This window comes from Ictalurus punctatus, chromosome 6, assembly GCF_001660625.3.
Source record: "Ictalurus punctatus breed USDA103 chromosome 6, Coco_2.0, whole genome shotgun sequence".
Lineage (NCBI taxonomy): Eukaryota > Metazoa > Chordata > Actinopteri > Siluriformes > Ictaluridae > Ictalurus > Ictalurus punctatus.
Genome location: NC_030421.2, coordinates 2,881,154 through 2,908,875, shown reverse-complemented (window position 1 = coordinate 2,908,875; position 27,722 = coordinate 2,881,154). Strand labels below are relative to the sequence as shown.

The window sequence follows — 27,722 nt, the reverse complement described above, 5'->3', positions numbered from 1 at the left end:
CTGAAATGCAGCTTTAACCAGGGGGGGGTGGGGGGGTGGGGGGGGTAAAAACAATCTTCACACCAGACTAAATGTTACAGATTATTTATTATTATCATCGACACGAGGACACAATAGTTCAGTCACATGTAAGTACATTTGACTGGTTCTGGTCAGTCCACAGGACTTAAGTCTCCCTGATCAGCTTGGTGAGCTTCTGGATCTTTGACTTGGTGGACATGTCTGCGTATTTATCACCGATGCTGACGATCATACCACCGAGAATGGAAGGATCACACTGAGAAGAGAAAGAGTTTCTTTTTAAAACACTCGCTAAAACACTGCTGGACAGAGACAAGTCGAGTTTGACCTTGCAGAGCCGAAAAACTCAGAAAATACATAAACAGTATCATTCTGCAGTATCATTCATTCTGCACATTACTAACAAACTGGTGGACAAATTTATGAAATCCGGGGGGGGGGGGGGGGGGGGGGGGATAATAGTAATAATAATAATAATAATAATAATAATGATGAAGAGGAAACCTGCTTTCATTTTGGACTACACATACTGTGCTAATGCCATGCTTCAACAAAGACTCCTCAACATCATGTATGGAATGCATCAAAACAGCAGTTTATTTCTCAGACAAAATTATTATTTTTTGCACCAATTTTCTATTTATTACCGCAAAAAAAAAAAAAGATTGATGTGCTGCATCTGTGAGCATTGCTACTTATTCACATGCTGGCTGTACCTGCTCTTTTACTAAAATTTTATTCACCTCATAGGGTATGTAATCACAGGGTATGTAATCATAATATGGTGACTTATTAAGATTACATTCGACGCACAACTCGCTTCACTAGCACCCGAATTCATAACGTTAGCCAACGTGGAACGTCGTTACGGTGTACGCATCGAACACGTAAGAGCCGTTCGTTTCGCACCAAAGTGCAGTTAAAATATTTGACCTGTTTAATGTTTAACACTAAACTCATTTTTGTGTTCGATAAGTGGGCAGTGCCTATTATAGGAGCAGACCTGCACCTAATGATATTTTGGAAAATGATTCTTCTTCATCGTTTTAACAAATCGGAGTTATTCCATTAAAACAAGAACATTAACAGAGTAATAACGCCAAATCTATTGGTGACGTATAATATTATGCCAGCTACAATCAAAATGATTCAATCCCTGTTGCAAATCAGGTTTAATTGTCAAAATGCACAGACTGTCAGCTGTTTGCAACGAACAAATCAAAGAAAAGCGATTGAAATAGTTCAACACAACGAATGCTTCAAGTGGTTTCCCCAAATTCAACTGAAAATGCAACTAATAATGATTTCTCCAGTTTCAAAATTATTCAACCCCCTGAATAGAATCCCTCACAACAGCACAAATATGCAGAACAGGTGTGGTCTCAAACTAATCAAGGGCTTCGTTAGTTGCAGCAGGTGTGGTTGAGCTGGAACACATGAAATACCTGAACTGGCTAGGGGTAGAAAATGTATGAAATACCAGGACGGGGCAGAAAAGGGAAGCTATAAATGTCTGAAAGCAGATTTCTGAGAAGGCAGGTTGTGAAAAACCCTCGAGTGACTGCAAAAGACCTGCAGCAAGACTTGGTGTAACAGGCACTGAGGTTTCAGTGAGCACAGTAAGGTGCGTACTAAACCCAGAAGGTTTCCATGCCAGAACTCCAAGACGTTCACCACTACTGACGCAAAAGCACAAGAAACGTCGATCAAAATCATATAAATAATCCACAGAAGTTTTGGGATTCTGTTCTGTGGAGTGATGAAACAAAACTGGAACTTTTCAGCTCGATGGATCGGCGGTATGTCTGGAGGAAGAAGAATGAAGAAAGAACACTCTGTCCACAGTCGAGCATGGTGGTGGCTCGGTGATGCTCTGCGGCTGCTTTGCTTCCTCTGGCACTGGAAACCTGCAGCGTGTGGAAGGTGAGATGGAGTCACTGAAGTATCAGGAAATCCTAGGAGAAAACCTCATGCCATCAGGCCTCATGTGAAGAAGCTGAAGCTTGGGCGTCATTGGATCTTCCAACAGGACAATGATCCCAAACATACCTCAAATTCCACCAAGGCTTGGTTGCAGCAGAAAGCCTGGAAGATTCTACAGGGCCGTCACAGTCACCTGACTTGAACCCCATAGAAAATCTCTGGTGGGATGTGAAGAAGGCGGTTGCAGCACGCAAACCCAAGAATATTACTGAACTGCAGGCTGTTGTTCATGAGGAATGGTCTAAGATTCCTCAGGAACGCTGCCAGAAGCTCTGCATCTCATTCGCAGCAGGTCATAACAGCAAAAGGTGCTCTACTAAGTACTAAAGATGCTCGCCATGAAGGGGGTGAATAATTTTGAGACTGGAGAAATCATTATAAGTTGCATTTTCAGTTAAAGTTGGGGAAACCGTTTGAAGCATTCATTGTGTTGAACTATTTCAGTCGCTTTTGTTTGATTTCTTCATCTCAAACAGCTGAAAGTCTGTACGTTTTGACAATAAACCTGATTTGCACTGGGGGTCGAATAAAGTTTTGTTTGCTTACTTATTGTTTGCTACTTTAAACAGCTAACAGATGAAAAAAAAACACTCATTATGTATAGGAACTAAACAAAAAACATTGTTTTTTTCCCCCTCTAGAATCTCTCAAATACCCTGTGAATGTTTTTAGAACATCCCAGTGTTTTGACTTGCTTTCGCTTAGAAACTAAATGAACGGTTCTCTAAAAGAAAAAAAAAAGAAAAAAGAAAATGAACATTGCTACAGCACCCACCTTGGTCTCAAGCTTGATGGACTCTCCCTTTGCCAAGAACCCGTTGAGCGCTACCTTTAACTCAGCAAGGCTAGCCTCATCCAGGGGCTGAATTCATTCACACACACACACACACACACACACACACAAAAAAGAGACCATGTAGATTGTCTTTGTGCATAAATGACCAAACCAAATGCTTCCCATTTCTGGAACAATAGTAAAATGGAAGTCTGACCTGAGCAGTGGTGACCGAGCAGGTGACCTCTCCTCTGTGAGCGCTCATCATCTGGCCAAAAGCAGTAATGACATCAGCAGTCAGGGATAGACGGCCATTATCAGCCAGCACATCTATGGTGGAAAAACGACAAGACTTACTCGACATGATGCAAAACGCTCACAGTTCAATGGAATGTTTACTGTTGCAAATCTTTCCATTAATGCCAGTGAATTCAGACACTTGTTCCCCGAATGAATCACTGTTCCACTGTAACTGCACTCCGCTTTTCAAGGTCACACAGCTAATAACGGTTGACACGAGGCACACACTGCGGACGTTACACAGAGAAAACGAACAGAAATAAAGTCTGGGTGTGCGGAGAGACTAATACTCACTGATGAGGTTGATTGTGATTGGAGAGAGCTTGGCCTTGTTCAAAACATCGCTGAAAGTCTTCTGTTTAATACTACGCTTGACGTGGGGGTTCAACACAATGCTGGACAACTTCGGATCCTTGATCAGGCTCTGGAATGGAGGAGAAATAAATCAGAATGAGAACAGAGTACACGGAAAGACGTGTGTTTACATTTGAAGATGGATTCTGAGCTACAGAGATGCTTCTGCAGAATAACGTAAAGCGAGTTGGTGAGAGATCCACTCACAGCGACGCGGCCCAGCTCTTGCTCCACCTTTTCCAGATTCTTCTGCTTGCTGGCTGCAGAAAACAGAGCGGTGGCGTAACGGCCCTTCACACCATACACCTGGATGGGGGGCTGGGGACAGAGTTAAGAGTTTAGCTTCTTGACAAAAATACGTCACTCGTTGCAGGATTTTTCCCAGAGATTATTATTCCTCCTCGTCCTCATCAAAGACGACGGACATAAATACTAATAAATTCAGTCTTGGGTACAAAGTTTCTTTTTGAGGTTTTAATTTACAGGATTAAACGTATAAACGCGATTGCGGAATCGTGAAAACCTGGAGGGACTGATTAAGGATAAACTAATATTAATAGCATTGTCAGGCAGGTGATCATTAGATCTGAGCAATATGACAAAAGAATGCTGAAATAATATATTGCATTACAATGTGTTTTTCTGAGATATCACTCAGTACGTTTAGACGGACAACGATATTCCGACATTAACCCGATGAAGACGATACTCCGATTACGAAACTAGCATGTAAACAGCGATTATTGATGACCTTAATCCGATTAAAGTCACACTCAAAGTAAACACAAATGGAATTAAGACGTGTGGAGTATTCCTGTTTTAGTCGGATTACAGACATGTACACACCTTAATCACACTGTTAACGTCGTGTGGGAGTTTTCACCGCATCGTGCGACAGGACACGTACACGCACTCAACCGTTTGACGGCAAACAAGAGAGCACGGCTGCGTCCCAAACCGCATGCATACTTACTAATATAGTAGGAGAAAGACATGTATTTATTTAAGTACGTGGTTTGGGATGCAGCCCACGGCTTCAAGCAGTCGTCAATTCGCAGGTATAACACGACAAATAATTAACCGCACTCGAAATACGCTTTCGGAAAATTAAAACTGAAACACCCAGGACTGTATACGGTCCCATAACGAAGACGAACTATACGTCGATACGTGAAATTCCGGAGGGGAACGTCAGACGACGTGATGTCGGGACGTAACGACGTGCACCGTTAATCGCTCTACGTTCTATAACACGTAAAACCTGAACGTGAAAGGAATATACTAAAAGCAACTCATGTAAACGCCTTAATCAGAATATTATACATCTTATTCAGAATAAAGCCGATGATTAGATTATTACTGTCCGCGTAAACGTCGTCAGTGTGGATTATTTTCCCATAACAGCATGCCTTTACTTATTAATAAACCATCATTTAAATTAGTCTCTGACAGAATAACTACATTTATATGATTAACAATGATGAACTGACATCAATTAAAGCCTGGCGGTTATGTAAATCTGTAAAAATGTACGTAAATAAATGTTAAGCCTTAAGAGAACTGTGGTAAATGTAAGGTGCTACCAAAATGAGTGAGGTGACCGAGTGAAAGGGCTAGTGTTTGTGTGATTTTACTGATCTCCATGCACAGGCAGGTGTTTTTTATAACGTATAAAGTTTACAGTATGGACACAAGGTGTATAGGAACAGCTTTGTGCTCTATATTACCTTAATCAGCTTTGCTACAGGTCGGACCACCGACGTGCTCAACTGACGCACCTGGACAGAGAGAGAATTGAAATAGAGCTGGATTACAGGAGTAATACTAGTGGCTTTATTATTAACCTTTCTAACAATAAATGTAATGTGTTCATAATTTAAAGAAAGAAAGAAAGAAAGAAAGAAAGAAAGAAAGCAGTTTACAGCTAAGTCGCATCATAACCTTCAATGCTCAAGTGCACTGCGGTTGGCCATTATGACTTATGGCTTACTGTCTAAACATACAGCCTAGCTAATCCTGTGTTTAAATACAGAAAACTAGCACTCAGTAGAGTTTAATATTGGAAAGAAATCCTGGTATGTTTGTATATAATAACTGTATTGTTTTTACAGGAAGAAATCTAGCTAGCAAACCGGCTACTGCTGCTAACACTGACTAGCCGGCCTGTATGTGTGGTCTTCGCTTACATTTACATTAAATCATAAATAACTATTTGGATAAGGTTCTTTTTTTTAAATAAGACAAAATGTCACATTCGTGTCATGGTATTATCTTGCTTGTTTAAATAAAAAAAAACATGTACAAAAGTTTGCAGAATGTCATACCTGCAGCCCCAGTCCAAGCGCGGCCATTTTCTCCTGCGACTGTGTAGGTCAAAGAATCTGCGCATGCGCGGAAGTCTCTCGCAAAATACGGAAGCGCCGAGGTTTCGGCAGCGGTGCATTATGGGTAGATGAGTTAATAACGTGGTCGGAGTGGAAAATTACCAGCTCGAAGACTAATTAGATAATGAAGCTGCAGATAAGGCACACTAATCACCTCCATGATTTATGGATTGTTTATCTATGTATATCTAGGTATAATTAATTACAGCATCTTTATAAAATAGAAACCCTCAAAATAACAATGAGACTAATGTGCTGAATGACACACACAAACACACACTTACTTTATAAAAAAAAGAAAAAAGGTCCTGCAGGAATTTAAGCCATTGAAGGGATTGTGAAAGTGTGTAGGTGTTACTCTGGTGTACCTGCAGGTTTCTGACCTTGGTGTAAATATTCCCTCAGGTGTCCTGCAAGTCTTAAACCAGCCGGATTTTGCTATTATTACAGGATATACACCTGCATTACCCAATGACACCTGATTACATCAGTAAATCCTAGCCTTGAAATTCCTGCAGGTTATGTTGGTTGCGTGTTATAAATGACAAGAGATTTACACCAGAGAAACAGGATGTTTTGTTGTAGACGAATGTCCTTCATCAGCTGTGCAAGCAGACATTCGTCTGAAATGTGCTATTTTTCTGGAAACTTTTTTGTGCATCTTTGCTTGCACAGCTGGTGAAGAACCAAGGGGCGGACTTAGTGATTTGGGGGCCCTAGGCAAAATATAGGAATGGGAACCCTCATTTCAGTGTTTTAACATCGATATTTAAATGTTCAGCATATGTTTTTTAGCATTAATAACAAAAATCAGGGGTGGACTGGGACCAAAAAGCAGCCCTGGACTTTCCTGCCCAGAGCGGACCACCACACCCGGCCCACAACACGCCACTCATGAAGTAAGCATTCTGATTGCATTTTAGCGCATGGGTTTTTTTTTTATAAACATAATTAATTAGTGAAAAGTAAAAATATAACTTTCTTAACTATAAGTTTATGCAGCGTTTTGGGGGCCCTTGGTAGCTTGGGGCCCAAGGCAATTGCTGAACTTTGCCTAATGTTAAAGTCCGCCCTAGCGAAGGACATTTGTCTGAGGCTGATTACAATGCATATCAAAATCATGCAGATACAAGTCAAAAGCTTCAGTTTATACTCACATCAAACATCAGAAAGGGAAAAAAACCATGCAATCTCAGTGACTTTGACTGCGGCATGGTTGTTTGTGCCAGATGAGCTGGGTTGAGTCTTTCAGAAGTTGCTGTGGTTCTGGGATTTTCACAGACACAACAATCTTTCGAGTTTACACAGAATGCATTGAAAAACAAAAAACATCCAGTGAGCGGCAGTTCTGTATGTGGAAACGCCTTGCTGATAAGAGAGGTCGGAGAAAAACAGCCAGACTGCTAACTGTTAACAGTAAGGCTATGGTAACTAAAGGAAAGCTCGGGATACCCATGGTGAGCAGAAACACATCTCAAGAACGCACGACATGCTGAACCGTGATGTGGATGGGCTAACGAGAAATACTTCTTACTTTAACCTTAAAGCAATGAAGCTATAAAACCCAGCTGAGAGACAGATTTTGTTTCACTACATCAATATTCAAGATTAAAAATGATTTAAAAAATGCTATGTATTGTCACTAAAAATACAATAGCTTACCGATCCAAACATTAACATAGGTAAGATAAGAAAATGAATTTTATAATAAGTGTGAAAGTTTTGTAAGTGTGTTAGATCCTAAAAATGTGATGATGATGATGATGATGGTGATGGTGATGATAATGGTGATGATGGTGATGATGATGGTGGTGATGATGATGATGGTGATGGTGATGATGATGATGGTGATGATGATGGTGATGATGATGATGATGGTGATGATGGTGATGATGATGATGGTGATGGTGATGGTGATGATGATGGTGATGGTGATGATGATGATGATGATGATGGTGATGATGATGGTGATGATGATGATGATGGTGATGATGGTGATGGTGATGATGATGATGGTGATGATGGTGATGGTGATGGTGATGATGATGGTGATGGTGATGGTGATGATGATGATGATGATGATGGTGATGATGATGGTGATGATGATGATGATGGTGATGATGGTGATGGTGATGATGATGATGGTGATGATGGTGATGATGATGGTGGTGATGGTGATGATGATGATGATGATGGTGATGATGGTGATGATGATGGTGATGGTGATTCTTTTAATTGCTACTTTTACAGTGTTTGATAGTTAGATCACAAACAGATGTTGTGAAAGCAAAGCACAAGGACAGAGACAAAGAGCTCGAGAGGCTCTCTATCTGTATCGCTCTTGTTTTACAGCACACACATGCGAAAAGCCCGATGTCACAGTAAGCCATTGTATGGCGTGCAAAGCACGAAAATCAGGGTTGCGAAACATGCAGTTTCATACACAAAAACGTTCTGTTTCCCAGAGTACAGATAAAGGTCATGTGATGTTTTAAAGCAATTAATCTTTACTCCCAATTTGCTTGTGTTCGGCTGAGGGCCTTCACAGTATTTTCATCAATACATTATTCTTGAACAATACTTTACTCTCTGTGTACGTTTATGAAACATATTTACACAGCCACATCCAGTTGGAGTTAATTACCACTTGCTTTATGTTGAAATAATATGAAAAAAAATAAAAATAAACATGCTATGTGGTTCTCAGCAAAGAGTTCCCGAAGGAACAGACCAGCGTTTACCTTGAGAATATTGTGAGAAATATTCACTTTCTCACAGAAAAAGACATCTAGACTAGTACAATGTATACAACTTTAGTCTTTGGAGTTCCACTTTATTAATCTGCTGATGACAACAAGAAAAAGAACAACAAGAATAATTTGAAATGCATAACTACTATAGCTACACTTTCCAATACTCTTTGTATGAGTACATCACACTGCTTGATAAGGTAGGCAGCTGACTGAGAATGGATGAATATTAGATCTTTGTCCCTTCCCATTCTACTCCTGTTTTTTACGCTGTATTAATGTAAAGTGGCATATTGTAAAAATAAATAACTAAAATAATTTTTTCTTCAAATCTAGATTAGTTATGTGGACCTGCTGTCTTAATCCTGGCACTGAAGTCCTAACTGGACGTGGTATGGATTTTAGACTGATCCACTCACGATGAGACATACAGAACAGGTGTTGGTGGTCTGTGATAATCTACATAGTATTAAGGTGGATTACGATAGCAGTTGATCTTACCAAAAGCCGCCTTTGGTAGAGTGTATTTAAACCAAGACCCTGGGGAATATTCCAGAAACCACCACACAGTTTAAGAGGATTAGAATGAGTGTAGCAAAATAAATTTTTCATTAGTCTGGTGATTCGATTAGTGGAAAAGGGCAAGTGTTAAATAATTGCTGTTTGACGTTACAAGAATAATACACTGTCATTGTTAAGATTATGATTGTGATTATGCAATAAATACTCTCTCAGAAGTAATGGATTGTAAAGGCAGCCTGTTTCTGACTGTTTTGCTTTTAGGGCCAGGCCAGGCTAGGGCTCGACTAATGAATGTGGGTGGGAGAGATATGGATGATTCTACAGTTTAACCCGGAGGGGGCTCAGCCCTCAGTAGGAATGTACGATTAATGGAAATGTGCACATGTGCCCCTGTGTGTGTGTGCTTATACAGTATATCACCTCTTTTATATCACAAAATATGCGATGTTAGCTGATGAGATTTAAGTTGATTTAAACTGATTGGTGATTCTGAAAATAAAAACACCACAAGGATAGTTTCTCTGAAAGTCTCCAAAAACTGACTCTCCATACAGCATGAAAAGGGGGACAGTGAGGTTCTTAAATCTGTCATGGAGGTTCTCACAAGCTCCCTCTTGACTAACTCTCAATTACTGGTGCTCGTCTCTCTTCTGTCAAAGACTTCTGTTAAAGATAAATAAATACTGTATCATTGTGAGCTTCAGAATAAGCAAACTATTAAATGCGCCAGATAGCAGTCACCTGTCATTGTCACAAACCCTACACTGGCTTATGGTTTATTGTATTCATGCAGTGAATGTTATCTGAGTCTCCTGACAGAGTCAGCAGCAGCTCATCGGATAGTTTTGGTTTTGTGTAATACTTTATTGTTAGTCTCTGGATTCTGAGAGATATCTGATCTCTCTCTCTCTCTCTCTCTCTCTCTCTCTCTCTCTCTCATTTCAGCACTTCCCTCATCCACTGTATTTGCACAATACCCTTATTAATTAACCAATCAGTCAATCAATCATGTTTCACTTAAGGGTGCACGGTGGCTTAGTGGTTAGCACGTTCGCCTCACACGTCCAGGGTTGTTGGGTTCGATTCCCACGGCTTCCCTGTGTGTGTGTGGTGTTTGCATGTTCTCCCCGTGCTGCGGGGGTTTCCTCCGGGTACTCCGGTTTCCTCCCCGACTCCAAAGACATGCATGGAGGCTGATTGGCATGGCCAAAGTGTCCGTAGTGTATGTATGGGTGTGTGAGTGTGTATGTGATTGTGCCCTGTGATGAATTTTCACCCCATCCAGGGTGTACCCCGCCTTGTGCCCGATGCTCCCTGGGATAGACTCCAGGTTCCCTGTGACCCTGTAGGATAAGCGGTATAGAAGATGGATGGATGTATGTTTTACTTAATTCATTTATTTTCACCTTTTAAATGTAAAAGTGAAAAAAAGGTGTTTTAATTATTTTTTTTTAAATAACCATTCGAGCAGTTATTTGTCCATGCCTTCCTGTGTGACATCTCAGCCTGACCCTGTCTCTGTCCTCATGCAATGCTACCTGCAAGTAGCCCCCCCTTCACCCACATATAACTTCATTTTAATTTACTTCTAATAAATAATTCAAATGATTTCACTGGTATAGAGGAAAGCCTGCTTAAAAATCTCAGGGGGGTATTTTATGAATACTCGAGTCTGTGGAGGGGTAAAGTGGGAAGGGCTTTAGCGGATATAGAAGCCTGGGGTGTGTGTGTGTGTGTGTGTGCACACGCGCGCGCGTGCGTGTGTCGTACCCACGCTGTGGGGCGGAGTCAGACACTGCGTAGCTTTTTAAAAAGCGTCTGTCGAAGCTCTTGTAACTTATTCTTCCAGCACCACTGGGGGGACGCAGACAGAAGAAGGTAAACAGACTCGAGAAAACACAACAACAGCAGCAGCACCTGGAGTCGCGTTCGGTTACATACACCTCGACTGCGTGTTGAAAAGACGTGGCCAAGTGTGCGCGCGTGCGCTGCTGCCACTGTAGAAACACAGGCTCTGTTACTTCCGGAGTCGTCATTTCATTCAATCTTCTCTCTCAGATAACGACATTGCACTCTTTTTTTAAAGTCGTACCAGTGCGAAAGGTAAGTTGGCACGCAGGGGGTGAACTATTTTATAGTATGAGGACAGTAATAATTGAATAGAAATGTGAGTAAGCATGTGCTTGTTGTGTTTTGATGACGTTCTGCTGATTGAGAAGTCCTGCTCTTTGTTGTCGGCTGTGTCTTTGCACAGTAACGTCTCTTCTCCTGTAGAAGCAGTGTCATTGCATTAGCTCTGTAATCGAGGTGATGTTTGCAGGTTAGATATGGACACGCGAGAGAGCGCGAGCGCAGGTCGCAGTTCTGGAAAATTCCACGCACTTGCTTCTCGGTGATGCTCGCGCTTGCCCTAGTAGTGTGATTTAAAACCTATCACGCCCCCTTAAGCGTTTGAAAACCGTGCAGTGTTTTAATCCAAAGCACCTTTTTGGTGTTTACGATTTAAAAAAAAAAAAAAAAAAAAAAAAAAAAAAAAATTTGAAATACGATGTTAGTGTTATTTCTGATTAAACAACCTGGAGCTCGAGCCTACATTTAAGCTCTCGCGCGCTCGGTTTCAGTTTTCTGTTGATGATCAGCTGTAATCTGCGACAGGTTTGTGAAATTATTATTATTATTATTATTATTATTATTATTATTATTATTATTATTATTATAAACGCGCATTACGCTTACATTGCACTTACAAGATCTTGATGACCTTGATGTCATCTGTCATCAGTCATCAGTGTAGGCAGCTGATCTGTTGCCAAGGGTTACCAGAGAAGTGAAGGAGCATGAACATGACAAGATTTAAGAGCAATCATCCTGAGGTTATGAGTAGCAGAAGAGTTTATTTATTTATTTATTTATTTATTTATTTCTCTGCCCAACAGTAAATCATGTAAGGGGATTACATTAGATCAGATCAGCTGGTCTGTTCACAGACCTTTAATGGAGCGCAGGCTTACATGCCTGACCTCAGCATCCATTTTTGGCATTGAGTGAATCCTGTGATAACCAAATTGTTTGGAAGGAGAATCTGACAGGAAATAACACTAGCTTATCAGAAGTGCTGCAACATGTGTATACTTGGCGGATCTTTCTAGAATAGCAAATGGAGAGTATCCGACATCTGTGCCCTAAGAGGAATGAAGTATCACACGGCATTGTATGGAGTGCAGAGACCGAAGTACAGTCTTTTAGTCCCTGCTGCTTTGTAGGTTTGAGAGAAATGACTTGGCTGAACTTGAACTAGTGTGTGACTCAAAACTCTTCTGTAATAATGTATGTCATATGACATACCAACAGAGGGCAGCAGTACAGATGGAGTCTGTTCTTGACTAACCCACGCCCATCATTTTCAATAGTTGGTCAGGATGTGGTTTTTTTTTGGTTTTTGTTTTTATAATTAAGGAAAAAAGGAATGATATTATATGTACACGTGCATATGGTTAATCTGGCTTCTGATGGTTCCCCTATGTGTGCATAAAAAAAAAAAAAAGTGAAATTGTGGTGCAGTAGAGGCAGATTTACATGAATAGGTTATGCAAATGTAAGGGCATGTAAATTTGTTATAGTGTCTGCTCTTGAACAACGTAGTTTATATATATATATATATATATATATATATATATATATATATATATATATATATATATATATATATATATATATATATATATATATATATGCACGTGGGGGGGGGGGGGGGCAAATGCTATAAAGTGAGGATGCTTTCAAAAGTAAGAATTGTAATTGTTTGTATTGATTGGTTAACAACATACGAACTGTAAACAGAGGAAAAACTTGCAACAATTTCAACAATTTTGGGTGTGACCACCCTTTGCCTTTAACACAGCTTAAAATTCTCCGTGGTGTATGTGCACAAAGGTTCATTTTTAAAGGAATTCGTCAGGTATGTTGTTCCAAACATCTTGGAGAACTAACCACAATTCTTTATGGATTTAGGCTGTTTCAGTTCCTGCAATCCCACACTGAATTGATGATGTTGAGATCAGGGCTCTGTTGGGGTCATATCTTCTCTTCCAGGACTCCTTGTTGTTCTTTTTGCTGAAGATAGTTCTGTCTGACTTTGGCTGTATGCTTGGGGTTGTTGTCATGCTGCAGAATACATTCAGGACCGATCAGATGCCTCCCAGATGGTATAGCATGATGAAGTATCTGCCTATACTTCTAAGCATTGAGAAGACCATTGAGAAATCCCCAACTCCATTTGCAGAATTGCAGCCCAGAACTTGCAAGGAATCTCCACTATGCTTCACTGTTGCCTGCAGACACTCATCCTCGTACCCTTGTCCAGCCCTTCAGTGAACAAACTGCCTTTTGTTAGAGCCAAATACAACCACAGTTCCAGAAAGGTTGGAATGCTGTGTAAAATGTGAATAAAAACAGAATGCGATGATTTGCAAATCTCATAAACCCAGAGGTTATTCACAACAGAACATAGAAAACATGTCAAATGCTTAAACTGAAGAAATGTACCGTTTTAAGGGATAAAAAAACAAGATCATCTTGAATTTGATGGCCGCAACACGTCTCAAAAAAGGTGGGATGGGGCAACAAAAGGCTGGAAAAGTAAGTGTTACTAAAGAGAAACAGCTGGAGGAACATTTTGCAACTAATTAGGTTAATTGGGAACAGGTCAGTAAGATGATTGGGTATAAAGAGTATTTAAAGAGGAAGAGTCTCTCAGAAGTAAAGATGTGATGGAATCTGGATGGAAGCAGATGTTGCTCTAAAACCTGTATATACCTTTCAGGATTGATGGTGCCTTTCCAGATGCGCAAGCTGCCCATTCTATAGGTACTAATGCACCCCCATACCATCAGAGACACAGGCTTTGAACGGAGCGCTGATAAAAAGCCCTCTCCTCTTTAGTCCTCTTTAGTTTAGAGGAAGTGGCATCCACGGTTTCCAAAAAGAATTTCAAATTTCGATTAGTCTCTGACCACAGAACACTTTTCCACTTCGTCTCAGTCCATTTTAAATGAGCTTTGTTCCAGAGAAGACGACAGTTTCTGGATCATGCTCACACATGGCTTCTTCTTTGCATGATCGAGATTTAACCAGCGTTTGTGGATGGCACGGTGAACTGTGTTCATAGACAGTGAGTTCTGGAGGTGTTTCTGAGCCCATGCAGTGATTTCCATTACTGAATCAGGCCTGTTTTTAATACAGTGCCGCCTGAGCACCCGAACATCACGGGCATGCAATATTGATTTTCACCCTCGTCCCTTGTGCACAGAGATTTCTCCAGATTCTCAGAAATTTTTCATGATATTATGTACCGTAGATGATGAGATTTACGTTGAGGAACATTATTCTGAAATTGTTCCACAAATTGTAGATGCAGTTTTTCGCAGATTGGTGAACCTCCGTCCATCCTTACTTCTGAAAGACTCCTCCTCTCTAAGATCCTATTTTTTTATACCCAATCATCTTACTGACCTGTTCCCAATTACCCTCCAGCTGTTTCTTTTTATCTTTAACACTTACTTTTCCAGCCTTTTGTTGCCCATTCCCAACTTTTTTGAGACGTGTTGTGGCAATCAAATTCAAAATGACCTTATTTTATTTTTAAAAGGTACATTTCCTCAGTTTAAACATTTGATATGTATTCTGTGTTCTATTGTGAATAACCTCTGGGTTTGAGATTTGCAAATCTTTGCATTCTGTTTTTATTTACATTTTACACAGCATCCCAAATTTTTTGGAAAGGGGGTTGTATTTCAGATTTTGACTCATCAGTCCAGACCACCTTCTGCCATTGGTGTGCAGCCCCAGTTCTTGTGCTTTTCAGCGTAGTTGAGGGTTTTTTTGGCCTTGTTACCATGTCTGAGGTAGGGCTTTTTGGCTGCAAGTCGTCCGTGAAGACCACTTCTGATCAAACTTGTCCGAACTGTAGATGGGTGTACCAGGGTCCCACTGGTTTCAGCTAGGTCTGAGCTGATGGCACTGCTAGACATCTTCTGATTTTGAAGGGATGTCAGCATGATGCGTCTTTCATCTGCTCCACTAAGATTCCTTGGCCGACCACTGCGTCTACAGTCCTCAACGCTGCCCATTTCTTTACTTCTGAAGAAGAGCTTGGACAGCACATCTGGAAACACCTGGCCGCCTTGAAATGTCAGACCTTGCTGATGGCTTAACACCACATTGTGTCTTGTTGCTGTGCTTCAGTCTTGCCCTGGTGTAAGATTTTTTTTCGATTAAACTGCCTGTAGAAACCTCATCATGTTAGTAGGGCATGGCTGTTCCTCACCCAGTTGTATTCCTCCTACACAGCTGTTTCTGTTTCAGGTAATGATTGTTTTTCCACCTACATATTATATTGTTGACCCATCGCACCGTTTTGGTGTAATTGTTTAATTGGACTGTATATGCCTACAAAATCCATGAACGTTTGAAAGCATACCTAGGAGAATTGATGCCCTTTTAAAGGCAAAGAGTGGTCACAGGAAATATTGATTTGATTGAGATTTTTCTACTCCAAGTAATAAATGCAAACTATCAATATTTCTGTTTTCTAAACATTTAGATATTTCCATATACAGTACCGTGCAAACGTTTTAGTCACTTATGGGGAAAAAAAAAACATTGTAAATTTAGTATGCTTTCAATGTTAAATAATTCAAATATGTAGGAAAATACTGTATTAATCAGACATCCATCCATCCATCCATCCATCTTCTATACCACTTATCCTTCCTTCAGGGTCACGGGGAAACCTGGAGCCTATCCCAGGGAGCATGGGGCACAAGGCGGAATCCAGTAGTTATGTTTATTCACTTTATTAACTTCACAAACAATAATTATTAAATTAGTTGAGTTCAATTTAGCGTATAACTTTTTGAATGGTACATTTTCTGATGATAGAATAAGGAACATTGGGATTGGGTATTTTATTCCCCCTGGTACATCAGAGGCTGTATATATTTGTGCTGGCTTTTCGTATTGACCGAATGAATACCTTAAGCAATATTTATATAACCGTATTAAAAATCATTTGATTAGATTTTCCTATGGTGGATCATAAGAAGTTTTGTAATGATTTGGTCATTACTACAGTAGTATGACTGTATAGTTGATCTGATGCATGTTCGGTCTCTCTGATTGATTTAATTTCTGTCTTGTTGTCTGTCTGTCGCTCTGTCTTTGATGTCTTGCAGGAATACCAAGTCTAGCCTTAGTAGACGAGAAGCCCGAGACATCGAACACGAAATATCCCCTTCGCGAGGGGCATCGGATGGATTGTTTAAACCTAAATGCTTCAACCAAATAGAAATTCCTGTGAGAGATGGTGGGTGCATCTGTTCCCCTTTAAAAAGACACCAAATCAAAGAATTAAAAGATTTTTGTATCTGCATAATTTCCATCTTTCTTCAAAATAAAGAAAACGTATCAGTTATACGTTAGTATTATTTTAAACTCTGCCAGTAAACATGCCAGCAGCAATGGAGGTAGCAGACATTGCAGTTGTTGCACTTTATTTTGTCCTTGTGCTTGGCATTGGGTTTTTTGCCATGTGGAAGTCCAACCGCAACAGTGTAAGTGGTTACTTCCTGGCTGGACGAACAATGAACTGGGTGGTGGTCGGAGCATCGCTATTCGTCAGCAACATCGGCAGCGAGCACTTTATCGGCCTAGCTGGCTCGGGAGCTGCGAGTGGTTTTGCTGTAGGCGCCTGGGAGTTCAACGCCATCTTTCTCCTTCAGCTTCTGGGCTGGGTGTTCATCCCAGTCTATATCCACTCTGGGGTGTACACCATGCCAGAATACCTCTCGAAGCGCTATGGAGGAAATCGGCTAAAGGTTTACTTTGCTGGTCTTTCCCTTTTGCTGTACATCTTCACCAAATTGTCAGTGGACTTGTATGCAGGAGCTCTCTTCATCCAGGAGTCCTTAGGCTGGAATCTCTACCTGTCAGTCATCCTGCTCATTTCCATGACGGCACTGCTGACAGTAACAGGTGGCCTGGTTGCTGTGATTTACACGGACACTATTCAGGCCATACTTATGATCACCGGAGCTTTGAGCCTTACAGTCATTAGCCTGATCAAGGTGGGCGGACTAGATGGCGTTCGAGAGAAATACATGGAGGCTGTTCCAAATGTCACTGCCATTCTTGCCAGGTACAACTATAGTTTTGAGTACACCAATTCCTGTCACATCCACCCAAAGCCAGATTCCCTCAAGCTCCTGCGCGGCCCTCTTGATGAGGACATCCCCTGGCCTGGGTTCTTGTTGGGCCAGACTCCAGCATCTATATGGTACTGGTGTGCTGACCAGGTCATAGTACAAAGGGTACTTGCAGCTAAGAACATCGTCCATGCAAAGGGCTCCACCCTAATGGCAGGCATACTGAAAATTCTTCCCATGTTCATCATCGTTATTCCAGGAATGATCTCCAGAATAATGTTTGCAGATGAGCTGGCATGTATTGGGCCTGAGCACTGCATGGCAGTGTGCCACAGCCAGGCTGGCTGCTCTAACATTGCGTACCCTCGACTGGTCATGAGCGTAATGCCAGTGGGCTTGCGTGGACTGATGATGGCTGTTATGATTGCTGCACTCATGAGTGATTTGGACTCTATCTTCAACAGTGCCAGCACCATATTCACCCTGGACATTTACAAGATGGTGCGCAAGTGTGCCTCCTCCCGAGAGCTGGTTGTCGTGGGCCGAGTCTTTGTGATCATCATGGTAGGCATCAGCATCGCTTGGGTGCCAGTTGTCATTGAGATGCAAGGTGGACAAATGTATTTATACATCCAAGAAATGGCAGGATACCTCACACCACCCATTGCTGCTCTCTTTCTGCTTGGCATCTTCTGGAAACGTTGCAACGAGACCGGTGCCTTCTGGGGTGGCATGGCTGGCTTTGTTCTGGGCACCACACGTCTTATCCTTGGTTTTGTGTATCGTGAGCCCCGCTGCGATCAGCCAGATGAGCGACCAACCTTCATCACTCATGTCCACTATATGTACATAGCTGCTGCACTGTTCTGGATCTCAGGCCTGGTAGCTGTGGTGATCAGTCTTTGTACTCCTCCTCCGGCCAAGGAGAAGATTGTGCACACTACCATGTGGGGACTGTGCAATATGAAAAAGCTTCCGGTGACTGATCGGAAGGAGATATACAAGTTGGCCAGTAAGAGTTCTGCCCACTGCAATGGTAATGGCACCTGCCAGAAAGACCTGCCTCTGAGTGTCCACAAAGAACAAGGTCTTGATGGAGCTGAAATTAAACTCCTCATGCCTTGCCCTAGTGACCAGGATCCTACAACACCCAGCACAGAGACACCAACCCCAGTGGAGACCTACAGCAACGGGCATGCAGATTTCTTAGGGCGGAAGGATGAAGGCAAAAGCAAGTCAGGGGCGTACTTGTGCCTATTTAATTGGTTTTGTAAACATAAGGAAGAGACTGCAGCATCAGGACCAAAAGGCATTGAAGAAGATGAACGTATCATTCAGGAGATGCTTTATGAGCCCCCTAAAATCAAGATTTTGCTAAACTTCTGCTTGGTAGTAGTCTGTTCTGTGGGTGTCATCCTGTTTGTCTACTTCTCCCTGTAACATGCTGATCTTTTACTCATTGGACACAAGTATGATCTATTTATTACTACCAAATCTGTCTGGGTTCTGTAAAAACCTCCATGAGTTTTTATTTTATTTTTTTAAAAGCTTTTAGAAGAGGAGCTTTCTGGATATTCTGAAAAAGATTTGTTTCCATCGTCTTCAAATCAAATCACCAAGTGTGTGAATATATCAGTTCCTCCAGGACTTTGCGTTTCTGCGATCGTAGAAAGTAACGTAAAATCAAAGAAACGCCGCAATATTCCCAGGAGCTTGACCTTTTTCCACGAAGATTTTCCGCAGATTTGGGCCGAGACGTGGCATGTGACGTCATCACGACACTCATTCAGCCAAAGCCCTCTTCGATTCACGTACGTTTGACATGAGTACAGCTAAAAAGTCTCGTTTACCAACAAATCTCACTATAAAATACCGTGCAAAACAAATTTCATGCAGTGCCGTTTCTCCAATTCAAATAGTTTTCCAGCAAAAAAAGCATAAAAAAAACTCTGCAAATTACTTTGCAATTTTGAAAAAAATCTGCAGCAAAATCGAGCATTTTTGGCTGCAGCAATCGCAATAAAACGCCACAGCATCCTGTATGGACTGATATATTATAACCAAAAACACTACTGATACAGTGGACCTTTTTATATTAATATGTAATAACTGTAAAAATATGTGAATTCTGCCTTATTTATTGTAAGCACTTATCCCATCATCGGACATGGTGTGGGGGATGGCTGTGTCTAGTGTGTATGTACGTTTATAATTGCTGTTTGTATCATTACAATGTAAAATATTATTTGAGTCTCACCAGAAGTAGTAAATTTGCCACCTATAGTGTCCAAATAATTCAAATGCTGAAACATTAGTAAATGTTATGAAATTTGAATTAAATAGAGGATTTCCTAGATTTAGGCCACACAGGAGTAAAGAGGGAAAGTGACGTGTTTTTATGTTCAATTATATTTTTCAGTGCCGTCGTAAGTGTTGTGAAATCTACCTAAACATAACTGTGCGAGTCATTGTGTTCAGTCATCGTACCTCTAGTGGGCTCCTTTTTAAATAGGTTTTTTCGTTATATCACTTAACTCATCAACCTCTAAGAGCAATGTTTAGTGCACATATGTATACAAATGTATTATTCACCACCAAAATGCCTTCTTTTCAAGTAGAAATCCCTAATTTGGGGATTTATCAAAGTCACGGATGAAATTCTGGTGACTCAAAACATAAATCGTACAAGCACAGCCTGTTTTCCTGGGGATGTCGAGTAATCGGCTACCACAGGACAAACACCAGCTAGAAACATCTGCTTAAATCACAGTGAAGTATGTATATGAGTATATGTTAAGGCATATCACTGATCCCATGTCAGGTCGACTAAGCTTGGGATGTCGAATTTTGATTGCTGTGCAAAATATTTAGTTCTTCTAGAGGAAGAATTTCATTTTGTGGTTGTTGTGGGAACAGGCATTGTCTTGTTATACTGATTTTGAATACACTGTTTGTGAAAAGAGGAAATTTGTGGTTGTTGTTCGGTAAATACAGATATAAAGGGTAATTTTACCAAATCTGACTGTTTTTGAAGTCAGTAATTAGTATCATATCACTGATTAAAACATTTGCTCTTCAGGTTGTGTTGACTCAAGTTTCAAAACCCTGGAAGGCCATAGTGTATGTCAGGAAAGCTATAAATTAGTTGTGTGTGTGTGTGTGTGTGTGTGTGTGTGTGTGTGCGCCGAGTAAACAGATCACAGCTATAGTTGGAACTCTATTGTTTAGACAATATACACCAGGGCCCAGTTGTTCAAAAAGCTTAATCTGGATCAGAATAATCCGGATTTGAAAGTCCCATGTTTTGCTATCCAGGATTAAATAATCCATTTTACTTTTGTGTCGTTTTTTTTTTCTTCTTTTTTTTCTCTTTTCAAAGTAACATTGGATTAGATACAAACCTTTCGAGATGACCAAATCCGGATTACTAGTGCTCTAAATCGGACTTCAGGTGACGATGTAGGGTACTAGCTACAGGTAGATTAACAACAGGTAGCTTAGCCAGCATGGGGTCACTTTAAGTGTTTTTATTTGAAGAGACAGAAACATCCCTTTCCTGCGAACAAACAAGTGACATTCACAAATACGTTGTGGAAATTTTCAACACGTTTTTAAATCTTAAAAAGTCTGATCGTTAACTAAATAAGAACATTCAGAATTCTTCGTGTGTGGACAGCAATAAGAGATGGAGTTGTTCGAAACTATTTTGGACTGGTTCGTCTCTGATGATTGTTTCATTGTAATTAATATACAGTGATAATTGACAGTTAAAATGAAATATATTAGTTTTGTTTGTTATTGATGGCTGTTTGGGGGATTATTCATGAGGACAAAATATTATTTTTCTCTTTTACATTACTGTACTGAAAGGATTAATTGGTAGCCTGATGTATACTTTACCTACTTTATCGGTGTAACGGTTAAACAAATCAAGTGCAAAATATAAATAAATGTATATACTACATCATATAAACGTTGTATTATTTGATCGATTTGTTCCTGAAATCCTCCCTGAATCCGCCCTTCTGCTGCGATCGGGATAATCCAGAACAGGTATCCCAATCCTACTAAAAAGTTTTGAACACCACGAAGATTGATACAGATCAAAAGCAAGATTGGATTACATGATCTAATCTGATTTCAGAATCCTCCCCCTTTCGAACAACACATTTTTGAGTTTAGATCCAATCCGATAGCCGCAATCCGATCGGATTACTTCCGAACAACTGGGCCCATGATAAACTGATGCTAGGAATGAATGGGGTTCTAGTCTGCTTACACATGGTGTTACGAGGCCTTCTTCGGTATTTTCCCCCTCAGTTGTTTTTTAATAAATTAAAAGGTTAAATGTCTGCTATGTTAGCCGGCACTGATACAAGTCTAGAAACAGGCACAACTGGATTAGTTAAAATTGGGATTATTCCTAATGTTCTGTTCCAGCAGAAATAAGTAATGTGAATGAATGACAAAAATAAAAAATAAACTGTTTTTTTTCCCGCTTGTAGTTTTATTTTGCAGTGAATGGGTTAATAAACTGGGCATAGATAAACTGCTCAAGCTACCATAACGTCTGGTTAATCTGGTAATTTACTTGCTAATATTTTCAATTCAGTTTAGCGAACTTTGGCCCAGAGTCAGACATCTGCTTCTTCACTTTATTATTATTTTTGTACAGAACATTTTAAAGTTGTGGAAATTCTGCTGAGTATGGAAGGGTTTTCTGTTATCTTCCACATATCTTTTACAGATTATTATCCAAAATGCCTTTGAAAATTGCATAGTGAACTAATTAAAAATAAAAATTGAGACGATTAGCGGCTCGGTCGATTGTAAATGTCAGAGTTGATGGCATATCGGCATGGTTCAGTAATGGAAAATCCCATAAAAGTTCCTCGAGTACACTGGGTTCAATGCAGAGCATTGATGTTTTGATTGGTTTTAGTACTTGAACGTGTTCCGGCCTGACAAGATCTAAAATTGCTGAAAGGCATTTGTGGAAGTTGTGCACACCCACTTCCCATGTAGGAAAACTGCACAGCATTGTACAAAGTTCTGTATCTGTTAGAAATTTCTTGGTTCTTGACCTGCTCTAAACTGTGCTAGTCAGTTTTTATATAGTGTAGTCGTTGGCTCTCCCGGTGCCACCTCGTCAATTCATTGAGACAGTTAGTACCTTCATTCTTAGTTGTCGTATTCGCATTATTACTCACGAAAACACAGTAATTATTATATTTTTTGCCCAAATTAATATTTATAAAACTCTGCGTGATGAACAAGCACACCAATGTTTAGATACCATACATGGAGCTTTTCCAGAATGATCAGGCTGAACAGAACTTGATTGAATTTCTCCAATGAAGACCTCCATCTTTTGCTGCAGCCTGCAGTCGGAGAAAGTGTTGGCTGTATACTTAGCTTGAATTAGCTTGATATGCTAATCACTTCTCAGTTTAGTTGTAAATGAACAGATTTTAATATTTGCTACATTGAAATTTTTTTTTTTTTATGACCAAATAAAGACAAACTTATTTTAGCAAAACATGTTGAAGGTTGCTCATTTGTCTCTGTATTTAATTGAATCAATAATCATCACATTCATTCATCTTCAGTAACTGCTTTTTCCTCCTCAAGCTGGCTGGAGATCAGGAGCCTATCCTGCACATGCTGGGTACGAGGTGAGGATACGTCCCAAACAGGACGCCAGTCTATTGCAGTGTACCATACGGACTTGCACACACTTATTCACACCTAGGGGCAATATATCATGGTCAGTCCATGTACTAGCATTTTTCGGGGGATGAAGCATGCACAGAAACTCTACACAGGCAGCAAAATGAGCTCAGGATCTCCCTTTAGATAATCGACTTCTAAGACGGCATAGACAGCAATGCATGAAGCATCTTGGATATGTTTTGGACAAACCTTTGGTTTGCATTTATTTTAAATAATCTAAATATAATCAACATTTTGCCAACTACTGTTGTTTTAAGAAATTCTGGAGTTGATTGATTTTTATTAACATATAAAAGATTACCTTTTAAGTCAGGGGTGTCCAATCTTATCCTGAAAGGGCCGGTGTTTTCATTCCAACCCAGCAGAAGCCTCACCTGAGTCTATTGAAATCCAAGCTCAACTGATTAAACAGGTGGAATCGGGTGTGCTTGATTGGCATGCGCACCCACACCGGCCCTTTGTGGATAAGATTGGACACCCCTGTTTTAAATCAATGCATTGATCCGAATCATCCGATCATTACACCCCTAAAGCGCATTGCAAACTATAAACAAAAGTTCATACTTTCTTGGAGTGGAGATCTGAGCACAGAATGGTTATGGAAATTACATGACCATCTCAGAGCTCTGGCCGAAACGTTACTGAACCTGCATGTGATTACTTAGACAAAAGATGAGTTATGGCAATATTGATGAGCGAAAAATTCCACAAGCGATTTGCTTTCGTTTTGCATTCTGTGAGACGGAACAGAAAACACTGTATTTAACCTTACTGTTCTGTCACAACAGAGAAGCAAATGCAGTGACAGAATGAGGCTTGTATAGGTGCACAGTAATGAATGTGAAATTGTGAACAGGTCCAGACAGTCATGTGGCAGGGTCAGGTGAGGTGCAGTGGCTGATGGGAAATGTAGTCTCGAATCCCTTTTCTGGTATTTCTATGACACTTACATAGAAACTCAGTATATTTTATTCCATTAAGATTGACAAAAGGCTTTAATCTCGGTATTACCAGAAGGCCTAAGATTATAGAAATCATTACATTAGATTATGTTTGTCTTCTGCATACTCCTTTTCTGTTGTGGATGGAGAGTTCCTTGTGTTTCTCCTCTATATATAGCCTCAACTGGTCAACCAGATAAAGGGTAGGATTAACCAACGAGCCCATAAGCAGGAAGTGTAACCTCTTTATTCAAACAATAGCATATGTGACATTTCACACATCTTAAGCAGTATTTCCACCTCCCACCTGTCGCGGACATCTGTCTGCCTAGTGGCCCTTCTGTCTGTCACTGTCTGACATGTCTGACATCCTGTACAGGATAAAGTCCAAATTGTTTCGCTGATTAAAACCAATGTGACCAAAACTGGTAAAACAGTTGGTCTTTAGAAAACAGCAGTCTCTAAATATAGCAACAAACAGGATATAAAACTCCTCTCAGGGTAAACTATTTCTACACCCACTTTTTATCTCTCTGGTACATTAATGGGATGTAGGTTGACTTGCTCTTTCAGGGGAGTAAGTGTGAACTTCCATTAAAGCATTAGATTAGGCTCAGTGGGTGCAGGTTAAAGTATGACTAAAGGAAAATCTCAATTAAAAGTGGTTTAATGTCTTACTGTTTTTGACTGCCATGGTTGGCTCAGATTCGGGCCATTATACATTCATGAAGTCCTTTCGTTACAACTGGGTGCAGGTAAATAAATAGCTGACCCACATATCATTTTTACACACACACACATCACATATTGTGACAGCTGGGTGCATTCCAGGACAGAAAATACACTTCCTATATTTAGCCTGTTTTCTCTGTGACAAAGTGCTCTCAATTTTTATTTATTTATATATATTTTTTTGCTTCATACTTTCACAAGTCACACCCTCTCTTATTCCCCCTGTCTTCCTTTGTTGCTCCCAGCCTGTCAAACCCCCTTCACGGTACTTTTCCACTAACAGTTTACACATGGCTTTAAGAGAAAAGACTACATGCAAGTTGGAGTGGAACACTGATTACCGCATGTGTGTAAATGTGTGTGTGTGTGTGTGTGTGTGTGTGTGTGTGTCTTCACCACATGCTCACACCATTATTCTGACATATGCACTAATAGTCTAACACCTGGTCGGACAACGCTTTGAACTCTTTGAGTCTCTGGTACGTGTACAATCACATTGATTAATTCATCGTCCATTATGAGAAGCAACACCTTGTAGGCTGTACTACAGCTTGAGGTGCATACCGGTGCAATCACCACATATTAAATGTAAGTCTTTTGCTGTCATTGCACTTCTAGGAACCTCCCCACCCCCCCACCCCAAGAATGTTCAGTCAAGTCTATCAAGTTCTCCGGGTGTTCTGTGAATGTTTTTCCATAAACGGTCCTGCAACGTTGCTGCTCCGTTTAATTATCGGAAAATTCGCACGGAAATTAACATGTCGTTTTTATTAGCCTGACTGGGATCTCATAAATGCGGTGAGCAGCATTTAAATCAAATTTTGAGGTAAACCCTCATCGCAGCAAATTATTTAAATAAATAAATAAACAAACAAACAAACATTGCAGGTGAATCTGTCAAAGACTTTGTTAGCCGGTGATTAAATGCGCCAGATAGCAGTCACCTGTCAGTGTCACAAAACCCTAATCAATTGTCTTAGAGATGAGTATGATAAATGTCTTCATGCAGTGAATGTTATCTGAGTCCCCTGACAGAGATAGAGTCCACAGCACCTCATTGGACGGTGCGGTTGTTTTGTTTTGGTGTAATTCTGTGTTGTTAATCTCTAGATTTTCACAGTTATGTTGATCTGATCTCTCTCTCTCTCCTTCTATCTCTGCTCTCTCTCTCTCTCTCTCTCTCTCTCTCTCACACACACACACACACAGCTCTCTTTGAGCAATCTCAGGGGCGGGGTCTGCTATGTCAGACAGTGGAAAAGTACTGGCAGTTAGAAAGATGCAGTAGGCTGCCCTTTGTTCATTGTGGCTGCACCATAAGAAACTGCATTAGCTCTGTTTCAACATCCAGCGCTGATCTCTGCAGACCAAGCACTGTCCACCTGTTTCTATCTTTCTCTTCTTTCACGGTTAATTCCACACCATGCTATAATGGGCTGAATGTCCTTTATGGGTTTTAATTTCCCAATAACTAAGTGTAAAACAACTGGCTCACCTTCATGCAGAGTAAAGCAAATGCTTGTGTGTGTGTGTTTGTGTGTACAGGTTTCACAGAGAAGTTCTTTTTGTGGAATAGTAAATGGAATTCATGGATTATTAATGGTTAAACGTCTTTAATGTGGAGCGATGTAAATGATTACCTTTAATGCTTAGTTCCTATTAAGCAGTCATGCAGTCAATTGAGTAGGCATCTACGTACTTTCACATTTTTGCTACAGACTTTTACTTTCCTGGCTCAGAAAAATGTAAAGTAATTGTTTTGCTTTTAATGAAGCCAATGGCTGAAATATTCAGAACATTTCTGAACATGTCTGTCCATGTCTAATCCTCTTCTCTATAAAACTGACAGACTAATTAAATATGGTTTTATTTATATTTTTTTTAAAAAAAGAAGAAGAAAAAAGGCAGCTACCTGCGCAGCTTTGCAGGGTTTTTTTTGTGTGTGTGTGTGTGTTATATCTATGTTAGTCTTTTTTTCATGCAGCGTGCGCAGAGAAGTCAGTGCTGTTTATTATACTGTATAGTATACAGAGTTGAGTTCAGCTTAATGAAGCTGAATGAAGATTTAAAACTCAAACGACGTAAGTGCGACTCAACAATGAGATCTTAATCAGAGACATTGCTCATCTCAAGGACAGAAGGTTTGATGGATTAAAATTAAAGTGAGCTGAACGTGTAGCAGATGAGGACTCAATCATGATGTTCCATGCCTTCAGTTTAGTTTATGCTGTGTGCATAATTAACTGTTGGATCACAATATTAAAAAAATGCAAAATAATAGGATGCGCTGGATCAAGTGCTATTCTAAAAGCTGTTGAATAACGAGGAAGCCATATTGCCCAATGGAACCCAGTTTTCAGTGATTAATGTGATCATTACAACTTTTGTAATTACTTCAGCGCGTGCCATATTCTTGCTAATATTATATACATATGTGAATGTGTTTTGTTTTGTTTTTTTCTTCAGTTTTTTTTAAATGGTCATTTGCTTTTCTGTTACATCACATCAAATTTCATATCAAAGAAAAACAATGCTATTTCATTCCTCACGTCTTCATTTTTTATTTATTTATTTATTTATTTTTTTTTTACCATTCTTCACTCCTTCATATTTTAGCCCACAGCTAAAAGGCGGAAATCCATCCTTCACAACCCTGTCCATCAGAGTGTCATCTTCAACTCGGACACATTATCTTGAACAAAAAGGCATACCATGCATTTTTTTATGTATATGTGACCAATAAAGACTCATTATTATTATTATTATTATTATTATTATTATTATTATTATTATTATTATACCTATTATTTAGTCTTGTCTAAACTTGTTTGGCCACTGAACTCAAATCAACCTAATCTGCCTAATGTTTCAGGGCATGCAGTCCCAATTATCCTCTATGTATGCCATGTGACTCTACATATACTTATCTGCCTTAATGGTTCTGGCTCTAAGCGTGAAGCCAGATAAATCAGATGGTTAGATTACCTTTATTAAATGATAATTAAATGCTAATTAAACCACGAATG

The 27,722-nt window shown here is 40.1% G+C and overlaps 2 protein-coding genes across 3 annotated transcripts; one reads left to right on the top strand and one right to left on the bottom strand.

Annotated features, from left to right (window-relative positions):
• Positions 1-68: 68 nt before the first annotated feature.
• Positions 69-5,862, bottom strand: atp5po (ATP synthase peripheral stalk subunit OSCP). The gene is made up of 7 exons (XM_017470898.2): positions 5,758-5,862; positions 5,161-5,211; positions 3,641-3,751; positions 3,374-3,503; positions 2,997-3,109; positions 2,780-2,866; positions 69-277 (listed from the first exon to the last, which is right to left on the bottom strand). Exons 1-7 carry the CDS (start codon positions 5,782-5,784, stop codon positions 167-169), a joined length of 630 nt encoding a protein of 209 aa, XP_017326387.1. The 5' UTR covers positions 5,785-5,862; the 3' UTR covers positions 69-166.
• A 4,989-nt stretch (positions 5,863-10,851) lies between these two features.
• slc5a3b (solute carrier family 5 member 3b) lies at positions 10,852-21,790 on the top strand. Of its 2 annotated transcripts, none has more exons than XM_017470590.3 (2): positions 10,852-11,192; positions 16,322-21,790. In XM_017470590.3, exon 2 carries the CDS (start codon positions 16,595-16,597, stop codon positions 18,728-18,730), a length of 2,136 nt encoding a protein of 711 aa, XP_017326079.1. In that variant the 5' UTR covers positions 10,852-11,192; positions 16,322-16,594; the 3' UTR covers positions 18,731-21,790. The 2 variants fall into 2 exon arrangements, with proteins under 2 accessions (XP_017326079.1, XP_017326080.1); XM_017470591.3 differs by having other exon boundaries at positions 10,856-10,967.
• The last annotated feature ends 5,932 nt before the right edge of the window (positions 21,791-27,722 follow it).

Bases quoted from the DNA above. Each gene is read 5' to 3' on its own strand.
- atp5po (XM_017470898.2), bottom strand. From the start codon at position 5,784: ATGGCCGCGCTTGGACTGGGGCTGCAG. The intron at 3,752-5,160 runs GTAATATAGAGC...CTCTGTCCCCAG, and splicing joins CTGTAGCAAAGCTGATTAAG to CCCCCCATCCAGGTGTATGG. The intron at 3,504-3,640 runs GTGAGTGGATCT...CCTCCATTCCAG, and splicing joins AAGAGCTGGGCCGCGTCGCT to AGCCTGATCAAGGATCCGAA.
- slc5a3b (XM_017470590.3), top strand. From the start codon at position 16,595: ATGCCAGCAGCAATGGAGGTAGCAGACATTGCAGTTGTTGCACTTTAT.